The 12,857-nt window shown below is 49.8% G+C and overlaps 1 protein-coding gene across 5 annotated transcripts in view; it reads right to left on the reverse strand.

Annotated features, from left to right (window-relative positions):
- The window catches only part of ASAP3 (ArfGAP with SH3 domain, ankyrin repeat and PH domain 3), a 63,687-nt gene that overhangs the window by 15,660 nt on the left and 35,170 nt on the right, over positions 1–12,857 (reverse strand). For all 5 annotated transcript variants that reach the window (XR_011967084.1, XR_011967083.1, XM_072609253.1 and 2 more), the window contains 14 exons: positions 10,478–10,589; positions 9,664–9,749; positions 9,148–9,223; positions 7,881–7,967; positions 7,525–7,634; positions 5,495–5,564; positions 5,053–5,140; positions 4,226–4,274; positions 3,758–3,951; positions 2,367–2,500; positions 2,142–2,236; positions 1,722–1,899; positions 522–607; positions 265–380 (listed from right to left, as the gene is read on the reverse strand). Coding sequence is in view for 3 of the 5 variants with exons in the window: in XM_072609253.1 (XP_072465354.1) it covers positions 265–380; positions 522–607; positions 1,722–1,899; positions 2,142–2,236; positions 2,367–2,500; positions 3,758–3,951; positions 4,226–4,274; positions 5,053–5,140; positions 5,495–5,564; positions 7,525–7,634; positions 7,881–7,967; positions 9,148–9,223; positions 9,664–9,749; positions 10,478–10,589 (1,481 nt within the window). In the remaining 2 variants the exon portion in view is untranslated. The remainder of the gene's footprint in view (positions 1–264; positions 381–521; positions 608–1,721; positions 1,900–2,141; positions 2,237–2,366; positions 2,501–3,757; positions 3,952–4,225; positions 4,275–5,052; positions 5,141–5,494; positions 5,565–7,524; positions 7,635–7,880; positions 7,968–9,147; positions 9,224–9,663; positions 9,750–10,477; positions 10,590–12,857) is intronic.

Consider the following 12,857-nt stretch of genomic DNA (forward strand, 5'->3'; position numbering starts at 1 on the left):
TCAGGTTTTTATGTATTATATCAGGATGACTTTTGTGCCTCATTTTCCAGATGGGAAAACTGAGGCTAGCAAGCATTAAAGTTGGGACTTAGACCTTGAATCTTTAATGATAAATCTTCCTATTCTACCCTCTCTCCCCACCCTGAGAGAGTGGACAGACAGCACCATGGAAGAGTCCTCTACTTCCCTCCCAAAGGATGAGCAGGAGTGGGGGATCACATGGAAGCAGAGCCTCCACTCCACACTTGGAGGCCCAAGCCTTACCTGTGCCCACAGAGGCTCTCCCTTTCAGCAGAAGCTTGAGGCAGTCCGGCTGGTTGTGCAGGGCCCCGAGGTGCAGAGCCGTGCTTCCATCCGGGGCCTTGGCATCCACATGGCCTCTGTGGAGGGAAGGGAGAAGGTAAGAGTCAGGGAGGGGGCTGGTATCAAAGAGGGGAGGAAGGGAAGCTACTGAAGAAAGGAGGGAGGGAGGAGCAAAAATGGGAAGAGGACTGAGGAGGAGGGGAGGGGTCACTTCTCACCCATTCTGGATGATGAAATCCACCAAGGGTAGGGAGGTCTGGTCTGCCAGGCGGATGGCCAAGTGCAGGGCTAGTTCTCCGGAAGTCTAAAGACACCACTGAGACCATGAGCCCTCTGCCCTTAGCTCCCCCCACCCTCCTCCAGCCCAACCCACTGTTGTGAAATGCTGACCTGGGGGTCAAGTCTGAAAAGTCAGGCCTAAGCCTCTGCTGGGAGGGGCTCCCACCTATGCTCATGGGGAAGTTAGAAAACAGACTCAGTTCTCCTATCTCCCTAAATTTGGTTCTAATATTCTGTGTCCTAAGTTCCTTGTAGCATTAATATTCTGTTAAAGATCTCTTCCAGCTCTAACAGTCTATGATCTAAGGTCCTCCCCAGCTCTGACATTCTGTGTTCTAAGGGCCCTCCCAGCTGACATTCTGTGTTCTAAGGGCCCTCCTTAGTTCTCAGTATCCTATGTTCTAACCTCTCCTCCTGCCTTCTTAATCAGTCTTCCCTTAGGCTCAGTTTTCCCCTCTTCTCTACTCCCCTTCTCCTTCCCCCAGAAGATCTCTAGTCTCAGCCTTCAGTTATAATTCCTGTGTGGAAGAAACTCAAATCTACATTTCTAGCCCTGACCTCTTCCCAAATCTCAGGCCTGAATTTCTACCTCCTTGCCAGAGGGCTCCACTTGAAGCTCCTGCCTACACCTCAGACTCAGCCGTCTAAAATAGCCCTCATCAGTGATGCTTGGAACCATGCTCCCTGATCCAGACTTTCCCATTTCAGTGAAGAGAAGCCCTGTGGGCCAGAAGCTGAGGCTAAGTGAGCTGTGTTTCTTTTCCCTAAGTCCAAACAGACTGCTACAATCTCCACTCAGGTTAAGACTGTCTTCTCATTATCCCAAGAATTCGCCCCACTCCTTTCTATATTCATACAGTTTGTTCCGGCCTCTCAATGTCTTCTCCACCCTCCAAGGTCCAACCCAAGTCCTGTTTCCTCTAAAAAGCCTTCTGTGACTGCCCCAGGCCTTCTTGATTTCTCCCTCCTCTATACATGCTTAAAAACAAGCATCTTGGTCTTGGGTCACTTAACTGTTCATTGGTTTTCCCTGGCCTAATGGAATGGGGTCATCTCTTGGGGTGAGGAAGAACTAGGGATGGTCACTGGATGATCCCTGGACCAAGATGGAAGACAAGAAGTGGGGAGGAAGGTCCTACCTGCCCATCTGGCCGAGGCAGCGGCTGCCCAAAGTCTAGGCCATTGGCAAATGCTTCCAGTACAGCTGGGAGGTCCCGGTTGCAGATTGCCGTCCAGAGTTTGTGGGGCTCATACCCCGCTCGGCGAGCAAATCTGTGTTCCACATACTTGGCAACAATGTAGTTTCTTCGGGTGCTCCTGCAAGAGACAATCTCCCACCCTAAGACCTTTAGACCTGGGCCACCTACCCTTCCCTGAATCCCTCAATCAGAGGGAACCCATATATCCCCACTGTCCTTAGACCTTCCCTAGGGACCTATGGATCTGGGACTGCAACAAGTCCTGCTTTGAAGACCCTCAGACCTGGGATCTCCCTCCTCAAAGAGATGCCCCTCAAGGATGGATACCCCGCCCCCTATGTGCATAGTAGGACTACTCACATGTCACTCTCACTTGAGGGTTTGCTGGCACCATTTGCAGAGAGCTGGGCTTCCATAATCTCATTGAACTGCGTATTTCCAATGCCAACAGCCAGCTGCATGTGAGGAGGGGATTGGCTTTGCCAGGCCAAGTAGGGGACTGGCGCCAAGGTCTGTGGGGTGGGGCTTCTTCCCCAGGTGTCCCCCCCCTCATCGAGGCTCCCCCACCCTACCACCACCACTCACCAGCAACTCTGCGGGCCCCAACACATCCAGGGTGAGGGACTGGATTCGGGAGAAGCGCACACCCAGCTCCCGGTGGACACCTGAGCATTGGATGCAGGTGAGGATGCCTAGGTTGGTACTAAGCCATGTGGGATCTGGAAGGAACAGGATTATCTACTAAAGAGTCAAAATGGTTCCCTATACTTACCCTATGTCTGGGGCCTCCCTGGTCCCTCTCTGGGAAGGATGGCCCTTCTGGAACTGCCCTCCCTTTATACTGTACATACTTCCCTCTACATACACCACCTTCCAGCCAAGCCAGCCTTCTGTTTGGCCTCAGCCATGCCCTCAGCTGTCACACCTCTATGTCTTTTCTCTCCCTGTTTCCTGCCCCAGGACTACCTTTGATCCACCAATCAGGAGACCAAGACAAATATATTAAGTGTCTACTGGGTGCCAGATACTGTGAAAGGGGGAAGAGACACAAATACAAAAATGAACCTATCCCTATCCTCAAGAAGCTCACATGCTAGTGTGTTGACAACACTCACACATGTGCAAGATACAGACAAAGCAAATCACAGTAATCTGGGAGGGAGGCACCAGCAGCTGAAGGGGTCAGAAAAGGCCTCATGGGGAAAGCTGGAGCCTGAGCTGAGCTCTAAAGGAATCTAAGGATTCTAAGAGGCAGATGAAAGAAGGGGGTACAGTCAATGCAAAGGCAGGGACTGTCAAGCTGGAAGAAATAGTGAGAAAGTCAGTTTGTCTGGACTATGAAGTGTGTGACCCCACTTGGAGTTTTCTTGGCAGAGAGGCTAGAGTGGTTTGCCATTTCCCTCTCCAGCTCATTGGACAGATGCAGAAACTAAAGCAAACAGGGTGACACACAGCTAGTAAGTGTCTGAGGCCAGATTTGAACTCAAGGAAATGACTCTTCCCATTTCCAAGCTCTGTGCACTATGGTGTCCCCTAACTGTCCAGTGTGAAGGACTGTAAAGTGTAAGAAACCATGAAAGCTCTAAGCCTTGGGTGTTGAATGCCAAACAAAAGAGTCATCCTTCTTGTCTTGACCTATTAAACTCTTCCACATCCTTTAAAGCCCCATGCAAATGTGGTTTCCTCCAGGAAGACTTCCATGCTTATGTTGGCTATGCCCTTGCTGCATCACATAGTCACGTCCACCATGGTGGCATGACTGACCTCTATCTGATAGCCTAGTCATGTCCATTAGAGTTAGCTGGGTTGTTTCTTTCTTATAACCCTATTGGACTCCAAGTTTTGTGAGGCCAGACATCACATCCCAATGTAGGCTCTCCCCCAGTACCTAAGCATAATAGGTCCTTCATTAAATTAATTAAATCTAATTGGTTCCCCTTCAATACACATGCATCCCAAGCTCTCTGCCCGCCTACCTGATGCTCCACAGTCACAACACTGGCCATTTCCAGGCCTGCTTTTGATCTCAGCAATGACCAGCCTGGTGAGGTCTCGAAGGTCCCCATCCAGCCCAGCCCCCACTGGGCTCCCTGGAAGTCCACCTCCTGCCTCCCCATGGAAGGCGCTGCTCAGGGCCTCATCTTTGCTGTTCTGTAACACGGACACCCACCTGGAGGGGGAAACCGAGGCAGTGGCTACACCTGAGGGGAGGGGAATCAATTCCAAGGTAATGATGCACCTGGAAGAGATGGCTGTGTTGCCCAGGTTAGCTACCACTCTCCTTGGGAGTGGAGAGTCAACCATTCCCTGGACAAAATGGCATTCTCAGCTCTCTCAAAGCCCCCCACAGGAACCTCAGGGGATCCCAGGATCTGCCCTGAGATAAGAGGGATGGAAAGAGGGGATAAAGCAAGAGGTCAGAGGAAGGACCCAGGGGCACTTACGCCTCACACTCATGCTCGTCCTCAGCCTGAAAGTGGTACGTCCGGTTATCTACAGGGAGAAGAGGGAAGGGGGCCGCCTGGAGTACCAGGGGAATCCCCCAATCCTCCCAGTCAGGGCAGAGATTCCTGGCTCAGGAGCAGGAGAGCAGTGTCTTCCCCTGTCCTGTTTATCCTGGGGTAGCTGCAAGATCCTTGGATTGGGGGTTCTAGCATTCTCACTGACATAGTGGTAACTTTGTAAAAGCCCCTTCCCTTTTCTGGGCCTCAGTTCCCTTCCCAGTAAAAAGCTCTTAGACTAGATCATTCTCTAAGGGCCCTCCCAGCTCTGACATCCTGTGTTCTCAGGGCCCTCCCAGCTCTGACATCTTGTGTTCTCAGGGCCCTTCTAGTCCTAATATTACACCTTATTGGCCTTCAATGATTCCCTTGATGGTCTCCTATCCCCAGGTCTTCTCTAACACTTTATATTCCTCTTTGCTTATTATAGCTCCTTAGTTTTCTTTAAAATTCACCTTCAATTCCACGAATGTGTTCTGTTGTCTAGTAGATTCCCTACTGGCTGAGAAGCTCTGTGCAGGCAGGGACTGTGTCTTATTTATTCCTGAACCCCCTCACTGGGCGGGGCAGAAAGCCCTTGCACACACAGCGGTTCCCTAAATACTCCATGAGTGAAGCTGGACTCCAGGAGCTGCTCTGGGTCCCTGTGATTGGGGCTCTGTCTATACTGGACTGAGCTTGTGTGGGAAGGAGACTTAGAGGCCAGGGAAAGATCCTTCCTCCCCAGACTTGGGGAGTCACAGAGAAAGAAGAAGGCAGCCCCTACTCACGGGTCACTAAGTCAAAACACTTCTTCTCCTCCATGCTTGGCCTCACTTGGCAGGTCAGCAGCGTCAGCTTCACCGGTGGCCGATTTATCTGTAAAAATGAGCAAAAGGGAGGGAAAAGGGCAGAATTCCTTGGTGTGAATGTGCTTGGCTTCTCTATGGGCAGATGCATCTTTCTCAGGTCTCAGGTTCATAGAGCCTCTTGGGTCCTCAGTTTCCCTGTCTATAAAACAGGGGACATTATTCCCATCACCTCCCACCCTCCCCCTGACCTGGCTACAGTGAGCCTCCAACCTCTGGACCCCAGTGAGACAACCTGGGAGGATGAGGGCTTGCTGCTTAGTTTATCTTGTCTGCTCAGACCCCCTCCCCTTCAAGCTGACGATAGTCATCTACCTTTCCCAGGAGAGTGACCACCTTGGCCCCAACCCCCTTGTCTTCTCACCGTGCTATGAGAGATGGTCAGACAACCGTACTTGACTCCACACTTCCTCTTCTGCCAAACTCTTCGAATTCTGGGGTCCAAAAAGAAAGAGGGGAAAGCCCAGGATTACGGCTGGACCCATGATCATCAAAGACCATTCTCCAGGGAAGATGGAGTTCATTCAGGCCTATTCCTGTCCCTGCTGAACCTCCTTGCCATATCTATACCCTTACACTTCCAGAATCTCCCATTCTTGGGGGGTGGGCACAGTGCAGACATAGTACTAGTCCTTATAGGACCTCCAGGCTGAGGAAGGAGACAGTCCCCATCCTAGGGGAGTCTTAGGTTGGAGAAGAAAACAGTGCCTGTCCTCAGGGAACCCTGATCTGCAGAGAGAGACCCAGGCCCTTCCCTTACAGAACCTCAGGTTTGAAAGGGAAGTAACAACCATACATCAGATATGTGTTACAAGTTAGAGGCCCATCAGGAAAACACCTAGAACCCAGAAGGACAATTGGCAAACTCATGAACCGTGATTCTTTTGTTGAAACTAGGTGCTTAATAGGATATCTGCCCATCACAGCTGGCTGATAAAGAAGAAGGTGTTTCCGTGCCGCTAGAGTGTGGAATGCCCGCCCTGAATTTCATAAGGCATGATAGGTAGCATCCTTTCTTCTAGGACAGAGCCAAGGTGTCCTAATACCTGTTAAACTGAGAAGCGTTCCCTTAGGGGAAGGCCCTGTAAAACCACATCATTCTGACCCACACCTTGTGTAATTCGTCTTGTTAATAATTCATCAAGTCCCACCTAAAATCCCCTCTTCTACAGGAAGCCTTCCCCAACCCCTCTCAATTCTGGTGCCTTCCCTCGGGTGATTATTTCTTTAATTGTGTACATATCTTGTTTTCTATAGTTATCTGCATGGTGTTTCCCCATTAGACAGTGAGCTAGCTCTCGGAGGGCGGAGATTGTCTTTTGCCTTTCTTTGTATCCCTAGCACTTAGCACAGTGCCTGGCACATGGGAGGCTCTTACTAAATATGTATTTCGTTCCCTCTTTAGCACATTGCTTGGTACATAGTAAGTGCTTAATAAATGCTTGTTTCCTTCCTTGGCACAGTGCTTGACACACAGAAGGCATTAAATAGATAATTAGCTGCAGTGCGGCCAGAGAACTGACCTCAAAGACAGAAAGACAAATCCTGCTTCTATCCCATAATCCCTGAGTGGTCCCAGGTCATCACTCAACCTCATGGGACTCTAGGCAATTCTCTGTGTTGCAGAGGTGGCCATTTACATTGCTGGAGGGAATTTCCTCACCTGGAACTTCCCTATCCTGGTGAAATCCCAGGACCAGTCTTCTTTCCCAACATAGCACTTAAAAGTTTCACAAGGTGCTTTCTTCATCACCACCCTGTGAGGTAGACCCTACAGAGATCATTCTTTCCATTTTCCAGATGAGGAGACTGAGGTACAGAGAGGACAAGGGATTTGTCCCCACACAACTAGTCATGCTCAGAGGTGGGGTTTGAAACCAAGTCCTCCTCACTCTACCCACAATGCCATGATACCTCTTCTCTGAACCTGTTTGTTCTCTGAGGTCCCTTCTATCAAACTTGTGGCAAGTATTCTTACTTCCATGAAATGTAGCTTGTACCCTTGGAGTCCAGGTTCAAGCCTGCTCTGACTTGTACTTGCTATTTGACTGTGGGCCAATCACCCCCTGTTCTGGGTCCAGTGAAACTCCCCTAGACTATGAACTGGGATGAAGGCATTGGTGGGGGATGCTTCCTACACCTGGGATATAGCAGGTCTGATTTGGTTTTTAAATATTCATTTTACTGCTGAGAGGACCAAGGTGAGCAGCCTCACCTGGGGTCACCAAGTCACTTAGAATCAGAGCCAGGATTCCCACCCCAGCAGGCCTACTGATGTCTAGTCCAGGCCTCCTGCCCCTACACTCTGTAACTGGACCATTGGCTTTAGGATAGTCAATGCAAATACACATAGCACAGCCAGACCCAGAATCCTCCTCCCTCATCCAAACTCACCCATCACTCTTCTTGTACAGAAAACCCGACTTCTCTGTGCCAAACTGCTTATTCCCTTGGTGCTGGTGGATACTGTAGCCACTCCCAGAGTTCTTCCGACTTGAGGTTTCCTGCTCCAAGTCACCCAAAGGCCAGAGGTTAGAGGGTCTGATTTGGTGGGGGCCATCCTTGGGGTACAGGGAAGGGAGGGTGTCTTGCCCTGTGGAAATCTCCTGGGGCACAGGGAGGGTATCTCACTTGCAGCTAGCCACTCACTGGGACAGTGGCTCATTCAGGAGGGCTCTGGCCGTCCTGGGGAGGGGGTGCCCGAGGTGGAGTGGGGGAGGGCTCAAGAGCTCTCAGTTCGGGGGTCTGACCTCTCTGCTCTCCAGCTGCAGGGCACCCCGGAGAGAGTCCCGGATCTGTGTAAGCTTCTGAATGTCCTCCTCATGGGCCTGGTGCAGCTGGGGGAGGAAGAAGCCAGGCTGCAGCTGCCAGCGCTAGCCCCTGCTCCCACCACCCTGGCAGCTGCTGCTGCCTGGAGCCTGCACAAGGGCTGGCCTCACCATGCCTGTGGGCAGGACCTCTCCTGTGGACAAGGACCATACTCACTGTGCTTACATGGGTACACCAGAAATGGGGGTGGGAGAGATTTATCATGTACACACAGGTCAGGCTCATCACATACACTGCATATTGCATACCTTTCCAGGCAGAGGAGCCAGATTCATCCATTCCTCCCTCTCTCCCTCCATTTATCTTTCCATTTACATATCTCTTCCTCCATTTTTCCCTCCATCCCTTTGTCCCTCATCTATCCTTCTCTCCCTCCCTCCCTCCATCCTTCCATTCATATACCTCCCTCTCTCTTTCCCCATCCATCCTTCATTCCCTCCCTCCCTCCAGCCATCCTTCCATCCATTCCTCCCTCCCTCTATCCTTCTCTCCTTCCATCTATCCTTCCCTCCCTCCCTCTCTCCCTCCACTTCCTTCCATCCACTTCTCCCTCTCTCCCTCCACCAATCCATTTCACCACCATTTTAGAAAGGATCCCAACCATGCTTCACCTCGCTTATGCCCAGATTCTATCTTCATATTCTTCCTCTTCCTATTTGGCCACCATTTTGCCATCTTGGAGAACCCTTCACTCTGACATGGTCCTCTTCTGATTGGTGACTCCCACCCCAGGACCCCCATTTTAGGAAAGACCACAGTTACGCTGCACCTCCCTCACTCCAGATTCTTGGTCCAGACTCCCTCTCCATTTCTTTGCCTGCAACATTGCCCCAATTTGAGAACTCTTCTTCCCCCACCCCCTGCTTTCCATGTGAGCAGGAACTATCTTTTTCTATTTGTATTCTCAGTGTTTAGAACAATGCCCAGCATACAGTAAGCACTTAATAAATGCTTGTTGACTTGCCTTGCCTTCCCCCATCAGTGTGTAAACTTCTTAAGGGCAAGGACTATCATGTTTGTTGGATTTGAATTTTCAGGACTTAGCACAGTGCTTGGCACATATTAAGTGCTTGATAAATGCTCCATCCATCCATTCATCCATCAATCCATCAATCCACCCATCCATCCATCCATCCATCCATCCATCTGACAATGGCAGCTGGCCACATCTCTGGGGCTGTAACTTACCGAATGTACTGAGGCTGCCAATTTCTCAATGAAGGGAGACAAACTTTGAGCTGCCTTCCAACCATCTTGGAAAAAGCTAAAGGTTTTCAGAGGGCAAAGGAGGAAAGGACAGACAGACAGACAGATAGATGGATGGATGGATGGATGGATGGAAAAAATGAAAGACAGAAATCAGTGGGAGAAAAAGGAAGGTGGCTTAGAGCACCATAGATTGATTACCTAGGGACATGGGGCCACTTCACTCTGCTCCCCCACCCAGGGCAGAGATATAAGAGGCCTAGCTTACCTTGTCTAAAGGAAAAGTTGGGGGTTGTGAGAGGACACCCCCTCCCCTGGTCTCTTTCTCCACCCCCATCCCTTGACAGAACTGCTGACTGATTAAAGATATCCAGAACAGATGTACTGAGTCATGACCCAACCGAGAGGGACGTGAGATCTCAGGCTCCCAATCCCTTCCCATGGCCAAGGATCCTCCTGGCCCTGGAGAGGGGGAAGGGGGCTTGTCCAAACACCTACTTGTGCTGGGCATGGAAGAATTTAATGAGGCTCTGCAGGAAATCAGGACCTTGCTTCACCTGGCTCTCAGTGGCTTTTAGCAGGTACTAAGGGAGAGGGGGAGTGGGGAGACGTTAGCCAGAACTCTTGGGTTCTGTCACTTTTGCCCCTTTCCCATTTCTACCTGACCTGGGTCCAGGAACTGGCTAGAGGGGTAAAGCTGAGAACTAGGGTCACTGGTGGATGGGAGGGGCAGCAGCTCTCTGGACAGATGAACTAGTGGAAAGACACACTGGGGGTTGAGTCTTGGCTAACCCCTCCCCCTTCCTCTATGAATTTCAGTTTCCGTGTCTCTAAAATGAGGATAACATTTGCATGACCTACTTTACTGGACTGTTATTATTTTTCTTTTTTTAAACTATTTCTGCTGAATTGTTATTAGACAAGCACAGTTAAGCATGTGTTACTATTAGCATTCCTAGGGACCAGAGCCTGCAGATGACTCACTGTAGCACAGAGGCTGGGACCTGGGGCTCCCTGAGGCCACCCTCTCTTCTTCCATCCTGCTCCTGCCTCTGTTGGCCCCACTCCCTGTCCAGTGCCAGGGAGACATCAGCCTTCTCTAGCCCCATGCCATCTGACATTGAGTGACAGGGACAGCCCTACTCGAGGCTCTTAGGATCAGAGTCTTAGATCTGAAGGGTAACTTGGAGGTCAGAGCCCAGCAGAGCTTGGGGCCTGGATCCCAGGCCACTGGCCTCTCAGGCCCATGCCAGGCTCCAAGGCAGGCCCTTTGATGTGCCAGAGAGCACCCCTCAGGCACACACCATCCCACCTCACACATGTGCAGCTGAAAGACTCGCCGTTCTCTCTGGGGGTCCTGAGCTGCCTCTCCAGGACCCCCTCCAGGCATTCTAGACCGCTCCTTCTCCTTCTCCAACCTGACCCTGGAGACCGCACAGAGAGAAAAGCTTATAAGAGCCTGTCTCCGTTCAGCCCTCATTATCTTTGGGGGGTATTGCTGCTTTATTGATGCACTGAGGTCAGCAAAACCAGAGGATGGGGGACCTTAGAAAACAGGGTGTCAGAGCTGGGAGGGGCCTTAGAACACAGGATGTCAGAGCTGGAAAGAACTTTAAAACACTGAATGAGACACTTGATTTCTAATTCCACCTCTGCCATTTCCTAGCTTAGCTGTGTGACCATGAGTATGTCACTTAACTACTCTAAGGCTCAATCTCCTCACCTGTAAAGAGGTGATAATATTACCTTTAACAGAGAACTGTGAGAATCAAACAATAACTTATAGAAAGAACTTTGCAAACCTTAAAGTACTATAGAAACGTAATTCTTGTCATCATCATCTCTTAGCCTAGAGTCCAGAAACTTGCTTTTTTGTTTATTTTCTTTTAATTTTGATCATTATACTTCCACCTAATTGGCTTCCTTTGTAATCCTATGAATTTTGTTCTATGCATTTAAAAACATGATTCCAAGATGGGGTCCCTGGGCTTTCCCACTCTGCCCAAGGAGGGGTCCAGGACACACAGAACAGGTTAAGAATCCCTGGTCCAGTCAGGGGATCTGCTTTACATACTCACTCCACAAATGAGAAAAAAACAAGGTTCCCCAGAGTGTCTTGTCCATGATAACGATTGGTATTCGTATAGGGCTTATCATATTTGAACTTTGTAATAATCCCACGATTAAGTTCTTGTTGTTTAGTCATTTCAGTCATGTTTGACTCTTTGTGACCCCATCTGGGGTTTTCTTGGCAAAGATACTGGAGTGGTTTGCCATTTCCTTCTCCAGTTCATTTTACAATAAGGAAACTGAGGCAAACAGAGTTAAGTAACTTGTCCAAGGTCACCCAGATAGTAAGTGTCTGAAGCCAGATTTGAACTCAGGGCTTCCTGGCTCCAGGTCTGATGCTCTATCCATTGTACTACCTACCTGCTCCATGATTAAGTTTTACAGGTACCACTAATTCCATTTTATAAACCTGACGCTCAGACAGTTATAGACTCGGTCGGTCCCAAAACTAGTAAGGCTCAGAAGCATGACTTGAGCTCTGGCCTTCCTAATTCCAAGAAATTCCATCTATCCATGGTGACCTGATGCTTGCCAAAGCCTGAGGCTCCAATGCCTGAGCACAGCTGATCTTATTCCCCCTCCATGGGATCCTGAACTGAGGAACAAGGCCAGTCCTCTCACTGCAGACAGAACAGGGACTCTCGAGGGACAGGAACCACACTTCTCACTCTAGATTCCAACAGCCACAGGGTAATTCAACGACACTGTAATCTCCCTGGCCTTGGAGAGGTCCCCACACTGCAGCAGCAATTTTGTTACTACCTTGTTAAATTTAACATAGAGGGGTAGGAATTGGCCCTGGGAGATCACTGATAAAGGGATCTCACAGATGAGGATAACCCCTTCTGACAGTGCAGGCTGCCACCTTCTTGGTAACCTATAGGGTTAGAGTTTCCTGAAACACTGAGAGGTTTGCCCAGGGTCAGAAGCGGAACTCGAACCCAGTTCTTTATGGTTTGTTTTTTCCTAAAACAACGACAACCCCAGACCAGTGTATATGACAGATATTTAGAGTTTCTCGTACAATCTCTTCCTTGTTCTTTTTTTGCATCTTTTCCCTCTGAGCCCTGATCCTGGCTTCTCGGACTTCCCTTCATTTCTTCTGGTCCTTTCAATCTCCACCCCCACTCCCTTTATAGTTCCCTAGGATGTATTCTCTTCCCCTACTAGAATGAAGCTCCTTGAGGGCAGGGACTGTCTTATGCTTGTATTTGTATCCTTAGAGCTTAGCACGGTGCCTGACACATAAGACCTTTATCACCCTTCCCTTCTTTCTTTCTTTCCTTCCTCCCTCCCTCCTTTCCTTCCTTCCCAGACAACCATGTATTTAACTGTAGGGCCTACATTTGTGTTTATTCTCCATTTAATCTACATATGCTAATTTGTGCATGGGTCTCCCCCATTAAAGAACCTAAGCTCCTGCAACCCAGGGATTGTTTCATTCCTCAGTTTTGTCCCCCTGGCCCTGGCACATAGTAGACACATAAGAAATTCTTGCTGACTGACTTGTTGATGATTGCTAAATTCACGAGAGCAAAGAAACTTTTTTCCACAGGGGCCCCCACCCACAGCAGCGGGGCTGTGAGGCACATTTCCCCAGCTCTGCTCCTGCTGTCTGGGGC

This window comes from Notamacropus eugenii, chromosome 5, assembly GCF_028372415.1.
Source record: "Notamacropus eugenii isolate mMacEug1 chromosome 5, mMacEug1.pri_v2, whole genome shotgun sequence".
NCBI lineage: Eukaryota > Metazoa > Chordata > Mammalia > Diprotodontia > Macropodidae > Notamacropus > Notamacropus eugenii.